Here is a 14,821-nt window from a genome sequence, read left to right as displayed (position 1 = left end):
TTTTCTTATGAAGACACACAAACAGGAATAAAAACAGAATGCATGTGCTGACCTAGGATGCAGGCAGAGGTACAGCACTTACCTAGCATGAGTGAGGTCCTGAGACCCTGGGTTCCATCCCCAGCATAGAAAGAGGGGGAGAGGGAGAGGGAGAGGGAGAGGGAGAGGGAGAGGGGATTCCAACTCCCCTTGTCTTTTGTCTGGCTGTCTGTACTGTGCAAGGAAGAATGGAAGGATGTCACCCATCAGGTGCCATTCAATGGGTGAGGTGGGATTTTACTTCTTGTCTTACCTGCCTCAGTCCTTAGACCCTAAAACATGGTATAAATGTGACTCAGAAAGGAGACCTGGTGCCACCAAAATTCATTCTCTGACCTCCTGGAATCCCTGCTTGTGAGCAGGGGTCAGACAGTGGCATTTTAAGGAGCGTTAACTTGTTAAATCGTATCACATGCAGGGAATTATGTAGCTAAAGTGTTAACATACTGATTTTTCTTAAACATGTGTTAATGTGGAATTGAACTTCAGAGCATTAGCAGTCTTTGGAAACATCCTCAGAGAATCACGGTGAAGTCGGAGTAAAATCCCTCAGAGCCTACCCCACCCCAGCAGCAGACCTTCAGGGCTCCTGAGCCACAGCTGTGGGACCACATTCATCAGAGCTGGTTGCTTCTGTCTTGTTGGCCCTACCTTGTGTACGTTAGCTGAGGATAATGATGAAAGATAGGAGAGTGGGTCTAACTTGGCTGACATACAAGCAGGGGTGTTATGCATATTAGAGTCTGCGAACTGAGTCAAATGGGCAGAAATGCCAAGCTGTTGATGGAAAGTCGGTGGTTCTAGGGGAGACAGATCCACCGGGGAGCTGTCAGGAGCGTTGGTATGTGATTTAAGGTACAGGCACACATTCTCAACACAGACACAGACACCTGCTGTCACATGCACACACACACACACACACACACACACACGCACGCACGCACGCACGCACGCACGCACGCACGCACGCACACACACACAACAACAACAACAACAACAGTAGCTCTACCCTCCTGGACTTTTCACTGCCTACTCACAAACACACCTGCATGCCCCATGTATGTGCTCAACCTAGACAGGGAACCTCAGGGCTGAATCAAATGCCAGTTAATGCTGCTGCTTTTATTACACCAAGGTCTTGACATTCATTAGGTGAGGGACACAAAGGTTGGCGGACTGCTGTTATAGCGGCATGCATTCTCTTCTACAGCACAGCTTTGGGAGGTCAAGGTTACTGCAGCTCACACACCAGGACTGCTCTCCAGAAGGGGAGAGGAGACACTGCAGTCCTTATTCTCTTGTTTCAACGGGCACAAGGAACTTCACCACCACAACAGTGTAGGGAGGGCAGGGTCAGGTGAGTGTGCTTTCCACGGGTGCCGCAGGACACCCAGCTTTTGGTGGGGAGTTCCTAAAACTCAGAGCCAATATAACTTCTAGGTAAGTACATTCTTCCCACAGGTAGCACTGACTACAAGGACATGCTGAGTTTTGCGTCTGAGCTGGGTTAAGCTGCCAGGAGTCCTCCATTCCAGAGGTCCTGGCTTCACAGGGGAGAATAAGACACGATGGCTCTGTCACAATAAGGCCACTAAATTCACAATGGCAATGACTTCAGAATAAAGCTCTTACGACTACAGGGAAACAGCCCTTTCCTCTCCTGTCGGTCCCTCTCAGGGTAGGCACCTGCCCTGAGACTGTCACCTGGTCATTTCTGGGCTGCACAAATTACTGAGCACAAAGGAGCAGAGGAAGGGCCACACATGTCAAGTCATGGGACATGGCCACCAAACATGGCAGACTGTTGTTGGTGAATGTCTTAGATGCCTTTCCTGGTCGGGCCGGGCGCCCTCGTGTATCTGGAGAGCTAATCTGAAAAGAGGCTGGCAAAGGACTTCCTCAAGCTCCGGATGGTCTCCGCTTTGGCTTCATCCTCATTGGCTGAAGACCGGAAGAAGGAGGACTCAGAGAAGCTGAACGCATTTGTCAGGGACTGCGACTTGCTTGAAGATAAAAACCAGAGAGAACATGAGGAGGGTGTTCCTCGTGAGGCAGTGAAGGGCTGTGACAGGAGGGTGCACAACAAGAACTCCCCACGCCCTCCCCAGGGAGAACAGGGTAGCAGGAGATGGCTGGGAGGGCTGTGCTAGGCACTAGGAAGCCCTTGGCTACTTCCTCCTCACTTCAGTGCTGCTGAAACAGGAAGGGATGGGAGCAGTGTGGGGACCAGAGAGAAGGGTGAGAGCGAGAGGGGAAACAGGAAGAACGGGTGACTCAAAGGCTGTGTCTTTCATTTGAGGCTAAAAGTCCCTGATTTCTAAGTACGGATCTAGGCACCTCACACCCTCTTCCTTTGAGGAAAGCAGATACCAGCACTTGTGGGCTCCTGGCCTCTTTTTCATCAACTGCCAAGATGGACTCAACTTCAGAGACTTGATTCTGCCACAGAGTGGCTTCAGGCAAGCCATGTGTCACTCTGGCCCTGGGATTTTCATGTGTGGCATGAAGATTTTGGTAGGATGATGACCTCTGGGTCCTCTTGGTTCCTCCTGTTTCTCTCTTATTTCAAAGGAACCTTCAGCTTGATCCACAGAGTCTAATGCCTCTATTTTCATGGTCTTGCATTTATTATTATTTTTAAAGATAGGATCTCATGTATCTCAGGCTGACCTTGAACTCCCTGGGTAGCTGAATATCCCCTTGGACTTCTATCTCCTAAGTGCTTGGTGATAGGAATGTACCACCACACCGTGTTTTATGCAGAGCTAGGGATCAAACTCAGGGCTCTGTGCATGCTAGGCAAGCATTCTGCTGACTGTGCTACATCTCTAGCCTCACGTCCCTGTTCTCATTGTGGTCACAGTCACCCCTGTAGCCTTCCTCAGATGAACCTTGATATGAGGTTTGTGGGATTCGGGGTATATAGGAGTAAAAGAGATACTTTATTGGGCCATGATTATTAAGCAATATCCCTCCACACACACACAGATGCACACACACATTTTAAGAACTTATCTTTTCATAGTAAATGATTCAGAAAGAAAAAACGATGAAGGCTGGAGGCTGGGAGGAAGCCACGCCACAATGCAGGAGGAAACGTGAGGTTTGGCTTCCCCGGCGACCTGGCTTGTCTCTTGACTCCCACTGGGTCTTTCTGGCTCTAGTACTCTTCTGGGACCTCCATCCCTCTCCTAAATGCTGGGTGCATCCAGGAAAGTCCCACCTGTGTGTTATTCTCTCTTCCCACAGGAACTGTGGACAGGTGTCCTGCCTTTCATTAGGGCTGGTGACGAGCCGTAGCATGCTGGGAAGAAGACTTCTGCATGCACAAACAGAGGGCACCGGGTACAAGCCTCCAGCTCATCACCAGAGGCTGGCTCTGCTCGTCAGCTTCAGCCAGAGGTAATGACAACCCCTAAGCTTGCTTTTATACTGGGGCCAGGGCAGCTGTGATGATCCCACTCAGCAAGGACAAACTGCTGAACTGGGGAGGTGACAGCAAGTTGGATATAAGAAGTACTATTGGCTTGAGCAGGAGAACAACAGTAGCCATGCCTCTTCTATTGTGTGTGACCTGGAGAAGTGACCATCCGGACACTCAAGCCCCAGCTTTGCCACTGATTTAGATGAGTAGCTCTGAGCAAAGTTTTCTTTTGTGTGCACAATTCACAGGTGCTTGCCTGGACTCTGAAAGTCCACACACAGCCTCTCTCTTGCTCTCTGAAGATTCACTATTGTCCATCACTTTTAAGCAGTGGTTCTCAATTTTCCTAATGCTGCGACCCTTTAATACAGTCCCTCATGTTGCGGTGACCCCCAACCATAACATTATTTTCATTGCTACTTCATAACCGTAATTTTGCTACTGTTATGAATTGTAATGTAAATATCTTAGGTGACACCTGTGGAAGGGACATTTGACCCCGCAAAGGGTCATATCCCACAGGTGAGAACCACTTCTTTTGACCTACAAGCAGAGTAGGTCACTCCAATGTCCCTGGAGCTGCCGCTGTGCCTGCTAGGAGTGGTAACAGAGTCTGCATAGCAATATTAAAGCTGGCATGCATGGCTCTGGGGAGTGGGCAGAGCGGGCTGCACTGGGACCACCCTCCCAAGGACAGACAGAACTACTTCTTTCTAAGGGCTCCACAAGTCTCTGTGCAGCAGCACAGTGTGGAGGGGCCTCTGGGCTGACCGCTGAGAATGAGGGTACCAAGGAGGATGGATCTCTTTTGAACTACCAGCTACCAGCTTTGCTACCTACACTTCCTCCAGAAAGGTAAAAGCTGAGATAGAGTTAAGCATTTCTCCCTTTCCCTTTGGGCAGCCTTGCTGATTGCACACCCTTGAGTCAGAAGTAGGAAAGACTTTGGGTTTTTTGTTTGTTTGTTTTTAAGTTTAGGAGACACGCATATGGAAAAAAGGAGTGGGAGTCTCAAGTTAGCATGAGGCTAGACAGAGATGGACTGTTGTAATTCCTCCTGAAGAAAGCAGTGGGTGTGAGCATCCAGCCTAACCTGAGGCAGGATTTAATTTCCCTCTTTTCTCCCTTCCTAAGTCAATCTAGCCGTTCTTCTCACACACAGCAAAAACCAAACAAACAAAACACCCACAACCGTCACCACCACCAACCCCTCCCAAAGTCATCAACTATCTGTGGCAACCTGAAGGTGGTTCTGTAGCAGGTCAGAGGCCCACAGCCCATGAGGAGGGACAGGAAAGGGGTAAGGAACTGCTGGGTTAGCTTACTTGAGCTGTGGGTGAGGCTGGGGCTTCTGTGGTGGAGCAGCCTGGGGTAGCTGGGCCTCTGCCAGGGAGTTGCTGCTGGAGGATGCATCTCCGTGGGTGGTGGTGGGGCCGCCCGGCCTCTGAGGAGCCGAGGAAGAGGAAGAAGAGGAGGAGGAGGAAGAGGAAGAAGGTGGCAGTGATGGTCCCGAAGGGAGCCGACGTGGAGGCAGCACCTTGCCTGAGGGCTGCATTCCTTGGGGTTGCCCAGGGCCCCCTAGGTTCAGTACAAGAAAAACTTCATAATTTAACCGTATCAAAGGGTTTCCTTAGTAGAATCTCTATCTCAAACGGTGTGGTTAGATCATGGCTAATAGGATAAGTGATATTTTAGGTAGCTACCCAAAGCTCTGAGGGCTGGGAAGGGAGTCCTTAGACAAGACATCATCACTGTTTGCTCCTCCTCAGAGACTCGGCATCTTAGTCACAGCAGAAGTCAGAAGGGCAGGGAAGAAGGCAGAGGACTGGGAAGCCCCACAGAGTGAAGCTCCCTTACAGAGGGCCTCGGCTCTACTTCCTAGAAGTCCTCAAGAAGAAGCCACCTTGCTCTAAGGATTCCTAAGAAACCCCAAAATCTACACAGAAGATGCAGGAGAGAGCAGGAGTCAGAACACTTGAGAAAATACTCTACCATTGACACTTCCCCCAGAAAGATGACAAGCTTCTCTGTGCCTCAGTTTCCCCGACCATAAACCCTCTAAAGGTCCTACAATTATCTTTTAAAGATAGCAGTTGTTTCAAAGAGGATAATGGATGAGAAAGTTGTTCAGAAAGGATTCTGTGCCTTAAGATCCTCAGTGACTGACATTGTCTCCATGGAGCTGCCTTCATCCTGCTCCAAGCCTGCAGGTGTCTCATTACCACACCCATCCCACCTGGGCTTCGCTAGTGCATTAACTCCCACGACCAGGATCAATCCTTTCTTCCCAGGCACTCTTTACCTGAGTGCTATCCTCAAGGGCCCCATCATGACAAACTGCTCAGGTGTGTGGGGAAATTCTCCAGACATTCAAACCCCAGGTTCCCCCAGGGATGTTGTGGGCACCGTCTGGCAAACAGCCCCCTTAATAACAGCATACCTTTTACCCAGCATGAGACACAGAACCATCAGTTAGATGGCCTGTTGAGAAAAAAAGCCCTCCTTTGTCTAGGGGGTGAAGGACAGAAAGTGTGGTTCATACTTTCTGGAAGGGGTCTGCACATCTTTGAAGTCAAAAGATGACCCCATGGGCACACATTGACGAGTAAAAGTGATTCCTAATTGTCCTGGAAAACCCAGTTTCTCACCTCAATCCCAGAGTCTACACTCATGGGCCTGCCATAGCTAAGACTGGTCCTGTTGGTTTCTAGAAACCAGAACACTCCTATGTCCTCTGCAGAGGCAGAGTGTGCCTAGGCTACTGTGCACCCAGGATTACTAGCTCATTTCTTTTAGATGACATGGGCTCCCCTTTATCATCAGTCACCACTTAATAGCAGGGCCTGTTACACATAAAAATACATATGTAAGATATGTGGGATTCTGCACGTTTAAGGAGTTCAAAGCCACATCGGGTAACTACATGATCAGCCAATTATTTCACGGTAACCAGCTTCTGTCCCCTGAAGTCTGACGCCAAGACTATGCCTTCATTAGCATTGTTACTGCATCAGCATCTCTTTGGGGTTGATAGCTCAGCCTCTTGTATCACAAACCTGAGTGCTTGCCCACCTGTACAGAGGTAATCGAATAGCCAGAAACTTTACAACTTAACACTGAAGACAGATATAACTTTTCCTTTATTGCACATTGAGCTGTACAAGAGAATCACAAAAGAGAGGTGCTTCGTCACACTTCCAGCATCGGCTGAGCAGAGCACCTCCCAGCCAGATCAGTACAAAACGGGAGGTGGGGGGACAACATTGGAGAAGAGATGGGAACAGAACACCTGAACAGAAACCCTACACTGTGACAAAAGTGCCCCCCAGGCCACAGAGTTGTCCCTTAGCATGCTGCCGGAGGGCACGTGATAGTCAGGTGATGCTGTCTGCTTGCGTGTGGCAGTGGGAGCGGTCATCAGCTTCTAACCCCCACCTGAGAGGCCCTGGCTGACACCACCCTGGGGCCTGACTGAATTCAAATGGCAACTTTGTATTTGTGGCTCACAAATGTCACATGAAAAGCACCTGGATGTAACACACTGATAACATGCAGAGAAGCAACACCACCATCAGCTCACAACTTGGACAAAAAAAAAAAAAAAAGTAAAAAACAAAAGTGTATTCCTCCATTCTGAGAAATGTTTGTTTGCTCTCTTCGAGGATTTCTTTAGACTAGGAGGTGTCTGAGGACCTGATTCTTAACCCACCTGAAAGTGCATATATGTATATATTTACAACTGACTGACTACCATCTTTATCTAAGGGAAGGGTCACAGATGACAACATTCACACTATACACATTTTTCTACAGCCTTCGAATTTTCCAGAAACCAAAAGAGAAACCAGGGCATGTGCCCCTTGACTCAGTTACATACAACCGACCCTGCTCACTCCTCAGACCTGGTAGTCCAGAACCTGGCCCTGTCACCACGGAGGTGGGGAATGTAAAAGTCGAGCCAGAAGCATTTCTTCTAAAAGGCAGACTGCTGACAAGAGCCCCCGTATGGGCTGTGGGACTAGAGAAGGCCACTTGGAACCCATTCCAGCCCTGTCCGTGGCGAGATGAGGCACTGACCCTCTGGTTCTGGCTTAATTAACAACTACGTCATCTGCTCAAGGCTCCTTGTCAGAAGGAAGGACAGACACAGGTAATGGTTCTCCAAGGTATGGGGCCTCTGTCCAACGCACACAGACATCTGCGCCAGATTTGTCCAGAAAGCTCCCTGCTTTGGGTTCTTTAAAGAGGCCAAGACTAAGAACTAAAGAGCTCAAGCCCAGAGCTATGTAGGTAGAGTGCCCAGTCAGGTGACAGGAGACATGTCTGATTTGGTCTCCTGGTAGGAAGCCTGAGGAATGATCAACTCCGTCTCAGACTGTCAGTCATTCCCTGCACTCTCTGTTCCACACTGCTAGACTAGAATCAGCTCCGTCCACAGGTCAAGCTTTGAGGAATACACAGCAGCCCCAGTTCCACAGAAGCACACATGGCCAGCTCAGCGACAGCAGCCACGAAACAGCCGCAGGCACCGGGATCAACACACAGAGACTAGGAGATCACTTGGATATTGCACATTGGCGGCCCCTTATTAGTTTCTTAACCTTGTAGCTAGTTAATAATCAAAATGAAGGGAACACGGGTCTATAAAATACAGAACACATTCCTGGAAATTTGTATTTTGTCACTAAAAACACAGGAGCTCTACAGGCACAGCCAGCTTACTCACACAAACTCAAACTGCACCAGATGGGAGCGGATGGGGAAAAAGATGGATGTCTTCAACTTCAACAGATGGAACTATGAAAAGTAGACCTTGAGAAATCTCTTAGAAGTGCTATCTATTTACCCTAGTCATGCAGGGAGGAAGTAAAACACAGGTCACTGAAGATCCCAAGCACTCGTGGAGGTGAGTGGGAGGAGGGGAGTCTGAGCCTGGGGGAGGAGGAGAGAGGAGGAGAGAAGCCTGGCTGCCCTTATGGTGGCTGTTTTCCCCCATCCGCCCCAGTGCTCAGACCTCACCCCTCACTGTGTGCCGCTGTAAGACACTGTCAACCCACCCAGAAGACGGTCACACTGGACTCGAGAGGCACAATTCTTTTGTACACTGTTGACAAACAGCCCTGGAACCACAAGTTATACACAGAAGACGTAAAAAGCGTTACAAGCACAAACAGCGACAGGTGAGCTACCAGACAAGCTGACACTGCATAGGAGGAACAGTCCAGTCAGCACTGAGGGGACACAGCCGCGGACCGGCCGGGCGGTCTGCCGCTCCCCTCCCCGCCTTCCTTTCTTTTCTCTTCTTTTTGTTTTTGGCTTAAATTTTCTGCTTTGAAAAATGAGCTACTGATCACTTTAAGAAGCTTGGACTTGTTTTGGACCTACTGCAATGCCATTACAGTCGAGAATATACTGTAAACAACCTTGGGGGGGTGGCCGCTGAGGTGGGGTCTTGCTGGAGTCCGGTTCCTTAAGTGTTCCACTCTGGAAGACAAAAACAAAAAAAAGCCGCAAGAGATAAAAAACAAAGTTCCAAGCAAACGCCAGAGAGAAGTGCAGCGGCCAGGCTGCGCCGGGGCCCTGGGATCTGCTCAGAAAGTCCTGACGTTCGGACCTCCAGACCTCCTAGGACCCTCAGCCTCTGGACTGTGGCTGGTTGGGGAGTAGACAGTGTGGGGCTTGGAACTGCTGACAGAAGTCTAAGACATCCTCAAGCCCCTTTAATTCCTTACTGTAGACTTACTCTATTTAGAACTTCAAGTTTGTTCCCACACCACACGGCCTGACATCCAGGTTCACTTTGTATTTACAGGCCCAGCATCTGATAGGAAAGCTGCTGGGCTGTACATGGCTCTGGGGGAGGGTAGGTAAGAGGGACTGGGGGAGGGTGGGGTAGGTGTGTGAGCTTAGATGCGGCTCCTTTCTGATCAGCATGAACTGCAGGATGGGTTCAGTTGGAGGGGGGGTGGCTAACTAGGGGTCTGACCACTCTTGGGGAGAGGCTGCACCACCTGAGGGAGCGGGCCCTGAAGGAGGAACCGCTGTTTGCTTCTCAGAACCTTCTTACCCAGGAGGAAGGGTAGGATGCTAACACTGGTAAAGTGCTCAAGGCCAAGTTGTTTTGCTGCCTCGAACTGCAGAATCATAGTCTGCCCAGCGACGTGGCTCTGCTCCCACGCTTCCTCTCCTCCCAGCTGGGATTCTGATTATGTCCTGACAGGACCAAAGATGCACGTGACGTGGTTTGTCTCACACTTGTGTTTCAGGCACGTTTGGAGCTTGTCTTCAGTGCACCGGAAACATTCTCTAAAGCCAAGGTGTGCCAAGTGGGCCGATGGTGATGTCAGAGCGCACCTCCCCACCCAGGGCTGGGAAGTGGGCTAAACGTGCCTGCGCGCTGTCTCTCACTCCCCTCTCCTGGCCCCTCACCGTGGCTGGAGATAATCTTCCCACACCAGCGCCCTTTCTCCCCCTGCTTCCCACTTCCCTGGGCTTGAGTCCGGCCATTTCTCTCCTCCAGCTTCCCATGGCCAGTTCCTAGCTCCTACCCTAGAGGTGCAAGTGTTCCCTTCCCAGGATCTCAGTCTCCTGACAATGACACCACACCTCCAGCTGTAGAGGACTTTATACAGTAACGGGCATGACCTCTGACCTGTCCTGGGTGCCTCTCAGCAGGGAAGCCCGTCTTACCTGTCGACCACCTTAAGCACCGCCACAGAAACCAGCCTTTCCAGCCCCTTCTTCCAAGCACTCTCACTGGGTGTAGGAGGCCTGTTCTGAGCCCTGTTCTGAGCGCGCGCGCACACACACACACACACACACACACACACACTAAGCCAGCTGGTGGCCACCCAACCCATTCACCCACCAGAGCTCCTGGCTTCTTCCCTCCAGCACTGTCTTCCATTTACCACCTTTGGTCACGCAGTTACCAGTTTTTGCTCACACAATAGTTTCCCAATCCTTTCAACTCGTCTGATCTTTCTTCTTCGTGGCCACTGTTACCCTCCTAACACCTCTCACCAGTTGTGCCACTTAGTTTCTCTAGTGGCACAACTTTCTCGGGTGTTTGCTGGGTGCCGGGTAAACTATGCCGGGCCCTCTATGTGGTCTCTCTCCCCTACCTAACGACAGCTGTATGTGGTAGATACCGCTTTATCAACACCCCCAGTTGCTTCAGCTCTGTTGGAATCAACCTTTCTAGCCTTCAGTTCCCTACATGTCCTAAAAGCACCGGTGCCTTCTGGTCCAAACCTTATTGTCCAGTCTTTTTCTAGGCCACATGTCCAGTGTCATGGCCTCGCCTTATCCAAGACAGATTCTCAGGCATAGGGCAGCACAAGTCCAATTTATGGAGCTTCTAGACTGTTCTTGCCCGTTTTCTCCCTCAGGCCTCACAGGAGGCACTCACCATGCAGGCTGATCCTGGCTCTCTGCAGCCACAGAAATATACATGTGAGACATTCAAGGATATAATGAAACCCAAAGTGCCCTTCCCAAAGCTCTGGGAGAAGAGGCCCCAGAGGCCGTCCTCAGGGCTAGAGCCTGGGAACGTGCCTTGGCTACCCTTGATGGCGCCTAAAGAGCTTCTCCTGTCCCTGGTTCCACTGAGGTTGTGGACTGAAGACTTCTCAGGGGCTGAGGGAGGCCAGGAGGAGAGTCCCTTAGGACTGTCCCTTGCCAGGCTGAGACACTCTGACTCCTCCCACAAGCCTGCTGTCTGCTAGAAGCTGAGGGCTTATTCCCTATGGAGTTTGGCTACCACGGGATCTGTCTCCAGTCACCAAGAGCCTCCTGGGATGCTGAATTCCACAGAAGTCTGGCCACTCTGGCGTCACTGCCAAAATTTGGCCCATAGCCAGCCCAAGACAGGAACTTATGGTCAGCCTGAGCGGCCCGGGTGCTCTCAGGAAGCGGGTTGACTCAAACAGGTAAGAATGCTTAGTGCAGCTCCTGTGACCAGTACATAGAAAGGAGGGAGCCGAAGGAGCCCCATGATACCCTGGACTTGAGGGGTGACTGCTAGAGGGTGTCAGTGTGGTGCCACTGCCCAGACTGATGTGGCTGAAGGTGCATTTGTGTCTTAGAAAGGGAGAGAAGCAGATCCATTGCCTTCTGGCTTGGTCAAGCCTCATCGGAAAGCACCGTCACCACTTTGGGCACCTCTTTAAAGGGGTGCATTGGCAGAGTCTGTGAAGAGATAAGGGCTTGAGAGACTGCAAACAGCTTTCCTTGTGTGACTTTTGACAAGATTATCTCTGAATCCCCAAATGGTCAGACGCCACGGCTTAAATGATGTGACCCTGGCAGCACCAGTGTTCAGTGGGAATCACGGGCAGGGTAGCCTAGGGAGTGGTGACTTTCCCTCCACGGGCTCTCCAACCAGCACTGAAAAACTCTGGCCAGAGACACTGCACAGGGGATACAAGTCGTCACAGGCAGATGACTTCTGCTGGCTCTTCTAGCTCCAGGCTTCCACTAATTCCTTGTGCATTTTTTTCCCCAGCTCCTTGGACGACTGGGGTAAGAGATAAGCCCTTCTTAGCAGTTCAGTCTTGAGGCAAGCAAAGCCCCAGGGCTGCTGGGCCTGACAGAGACATCCTGCAGGCACAGGCGTGGGGGACTCAGTGAGGAGAGTGTGCTGCTGCCCATAGAGGCTAACCAGGCTGATGTCCTACTCTGCTGGGTCTACGGGGATTAGCAATCAAGGGAGCCAGGGGGCAGGACAGATGAACGTCCCATGAAGCACTGGTGAAGCGCAGACTCTCTCTCGGGTTGACAGGCCGAGCATTTAGCTATGAGGGGAGGAGAGCAAGTTTCCTCCTATGTACCACAAATGCCCAGCTTTCTCTTTCTTTCCTTCCCCTGTGCCCTCACAGGCACATCAGAAAGCCATGGTACACGGCATTGCACAGAGCCTCCAGAGCGGTAGGTCAGATCCAGCTCTCCTTAGCAGCCAGGTGACTCGGGGTAATCATCTTCATTGTCTTTCCTGACACGTGAACAAACACAGAATCACTAGCCCAATATCTCACATTTCGAGGCTTTAAAACAACAGACAAGCTTTATAAACCATTCCTAGCCAGTGAATGATCGAAGTCAACCTAATTGCTTTTATTTAAATAAGAATCACTCTATAGTGTGAGAACATCATGCACCAGTGGAGAAGACATTGCTGGATGGCTTCATGTCATCTTGTGCACAGTAGTTCTTACATGGAGGCTTCTGGATTGGCTTAGACCATGCCTTCGCTCTGGCCTATCAATGCCTTAGTTTTGGAAGATATACTCAGTTGCAAAAAAAAAAAAAAAGTCAGATTAGGAAGAGTAAATGGTTCCTGAGATGAGTGGAGAGGAAACCACTGGCCTGGGAGAAAAACCAAGCCCATGGCTATGGATCTATGGGGTTTCACTAAAGGTACCTCTTAATTTTCCACCCTATGGCTTTTGTTAGACAGACTGGCAGAGGAGCTCCTATCTGAGTGAGGCCCCAACAGGATGGAAAGCTGAGGAAGGAAAGACATTGAGTGACTCAACTTTTGAGAATTGTTGGCCTAACACCAGCTGCCCCCACCAGGAGGAAGGCCTGTGCTTGCTCAGCATAACTGAGACAGGAAATTGGGAAAGGGTCCCAGGGTCTGGCCCCAGGAAAGGGGCCAGGCCAAGCTCCTTGCTGGCCACGCCACAGAACTATTCTGATCAGTTCCCCCAGGCCTCACTTCCCCGGTCCAGTACTCCAGGGAGAATGAAGCAGCGGGAAGGAATGTGGTCAGGAGGTTGCAGAGCAAAGGGGACAGTATGTTTTCAGCACCTTGAGACCTTTCTGGACTCACCCTTGCTACTGCCCCCCTTCCTTCCTCTGCAAGGGTATAAAAGGTATCCAAGGATGAGCTGATGCTCCTTCCCTCCCAGGGGAACCACTCTGCTGGCAAAGACCATTGCCGGGATTGTGGCCCTCCCATAACCTGAGGACACCAGAAATGGTCCATAGGGGCCACAAGTCCTGTGGGGGCTCTGAGGATCAGGCCACCCTAGGTCAGAATGTCAGTTTCGAGTGATTAAAGATGTCCCTAAAAGTAAAGACAGTCCCAAAATAGCCGGTTTCTCTTAATAGTTCGTTAAGGGATCTAGTCACTGGTGGCTTTATCTGAACCTGCCCCCAATCTCCTTGAGTTCTCAGCTTCTACTCACTGGGGAACACGTTCTCTGAAGCCAGTCCTGCTGTGGGAAGCAGGAAGGCTTTGGTTTGTCCTAACTTTACCTCTTAGGACAAACGAAACAGCCCCGATGTGGGATCCGAGGGACAGCTGTGTCCTTCCTTAAGTGGGCTGCACTTCTCAGAGTGAAGAGATCCCTTCTCAGTCTTGGTCTCCTTGGACTTACAAGCTCCCAGGAAAGTTTATTTATTACATCTTACGTGTATGAGTGTTTGCCTGCATGTATGTATGAGTACCATGTGTGTGCTTGGTGCCTCAGAGGTCAGAGAAAAGTGTCACTATCTTCTGGTACACAGCTGGGAGCTGGGAACTGAACCTGGGTCCTCTGCAAGAGCAGCCAGTGCTCTTAACTACAGAGCCGTTTCCCCAGACCCTCAGTCCTTTTATCTGAACTTTTCCCACTACTTCTCCCAGGTCTGGTGGTTGCATGCAGCCTGGAGCACAGTACTAGAGTTCTGGAAGATTCTGAGACTTACTTGCTCCATCAGCTCCCACCCACCCTTTCTCCACCTCCCTAATAAGCAGCTTATTCTGCTGAGGTCTGAACATTAATGTGACAGTCACATGGTCCAGAGCGACAGTTTCTGCTCTCGGTATCGGTGAGTCGATTACTTATACAAGGTCAGAGCCTGTCTTCCAGCAGATTTGCCTCTGGGACCATTTCTAATCCGTGACGGCATCAGAACGCTAAAGACATTGAGTCATAGGCTCCTGGCAACAGCTGGCAGCCAACTGCAGTTCTTTAAACTTGTTTTGTTTTAGACCGGGTCCCATGTATCCCAAGCTAGCATCAAACTTGCTGTGTAGCCAAGGATAAACTTCAGCCTCCACCATAAGAATGCTGGGATTGCAGGCATGCCACCACACCTGGCTTGTGCCTGTGCTGGGGACTGATCGCAGGGCTTCATGCGTGCTATGCAAGTACCCTACCAGCTGAACTACGTCCTCTGCCACAGTCCATGGCGTAGATGAGCCACCAACATCCTGGTCTCTCCTCTGATCACATCCTGGAATCCATCCTGGTATACTACCACCCTTGGGCTAGAAGCAACATCCAGTGTGCAATATGGTCAGCTCAGGGAGAAGAAAGCTTCGCCTTGTCCCAGGTACCAAATGCACATCAATGCTTCCAAAGGCCTAGT

The 14,821-nt window shown here is 50.5% G+C and overlaps 1 protein-coding gene across 1 annotated transcript in view; it reads right to left on the bottom strand.

Moving 5' to 3' along the window:
- Window positions 1-1,135: 1,135 nt before the first annotated feature.
- The window catches only part of Syn2 (synapsin II), a 146,818-nt gene continuing 133,132 nt past the window's right edge, over window positions 1,136-14,821 (bottom strand). The window contains exons 11-13 of the mRNA XM_076567636.1: window positions 8,887-8,947; window positions 4,789-5,041; window positions 1,136-2,042 (exon numbers count right to left, since the gene is read on the bottom strand). Coding sequence (XP_076423751.1) covers window positions 1,907-2,042; window positions 4,789-5,041; window positions 8,887-8,947 — 450 coding nt within the window. The 3' untranslated portion in view covers window positions 1,136-1,906. The remainder of the gene's footprint in view (window positions 2,043-4,788; window positions 5,042-8,886; window positions 8,948-14,821) is intronic.

The sequence above is a fragment of the Peromyscus maniculatus genome, chromosome 3 (assembly GCF_049852395.1).
Source record: "Peromyscus maniculatus bairdii isolate BWxNUB_F1_BW_parent chromosome 3, HU_Pman_BW_mat_3.1, whole genome shotgun sequence".
Taxonomy (NCBI): Eukaryota; Metazoa; Chordata; class Mammalia; order Rodentia; family Cricetidae; genus Peromyscus; species Peromyscus maniculatus.
Note: the sequence above shows the minus strand (reverse complement) of the source record. Positions and strands in the feature narration are given on the sequence as shown.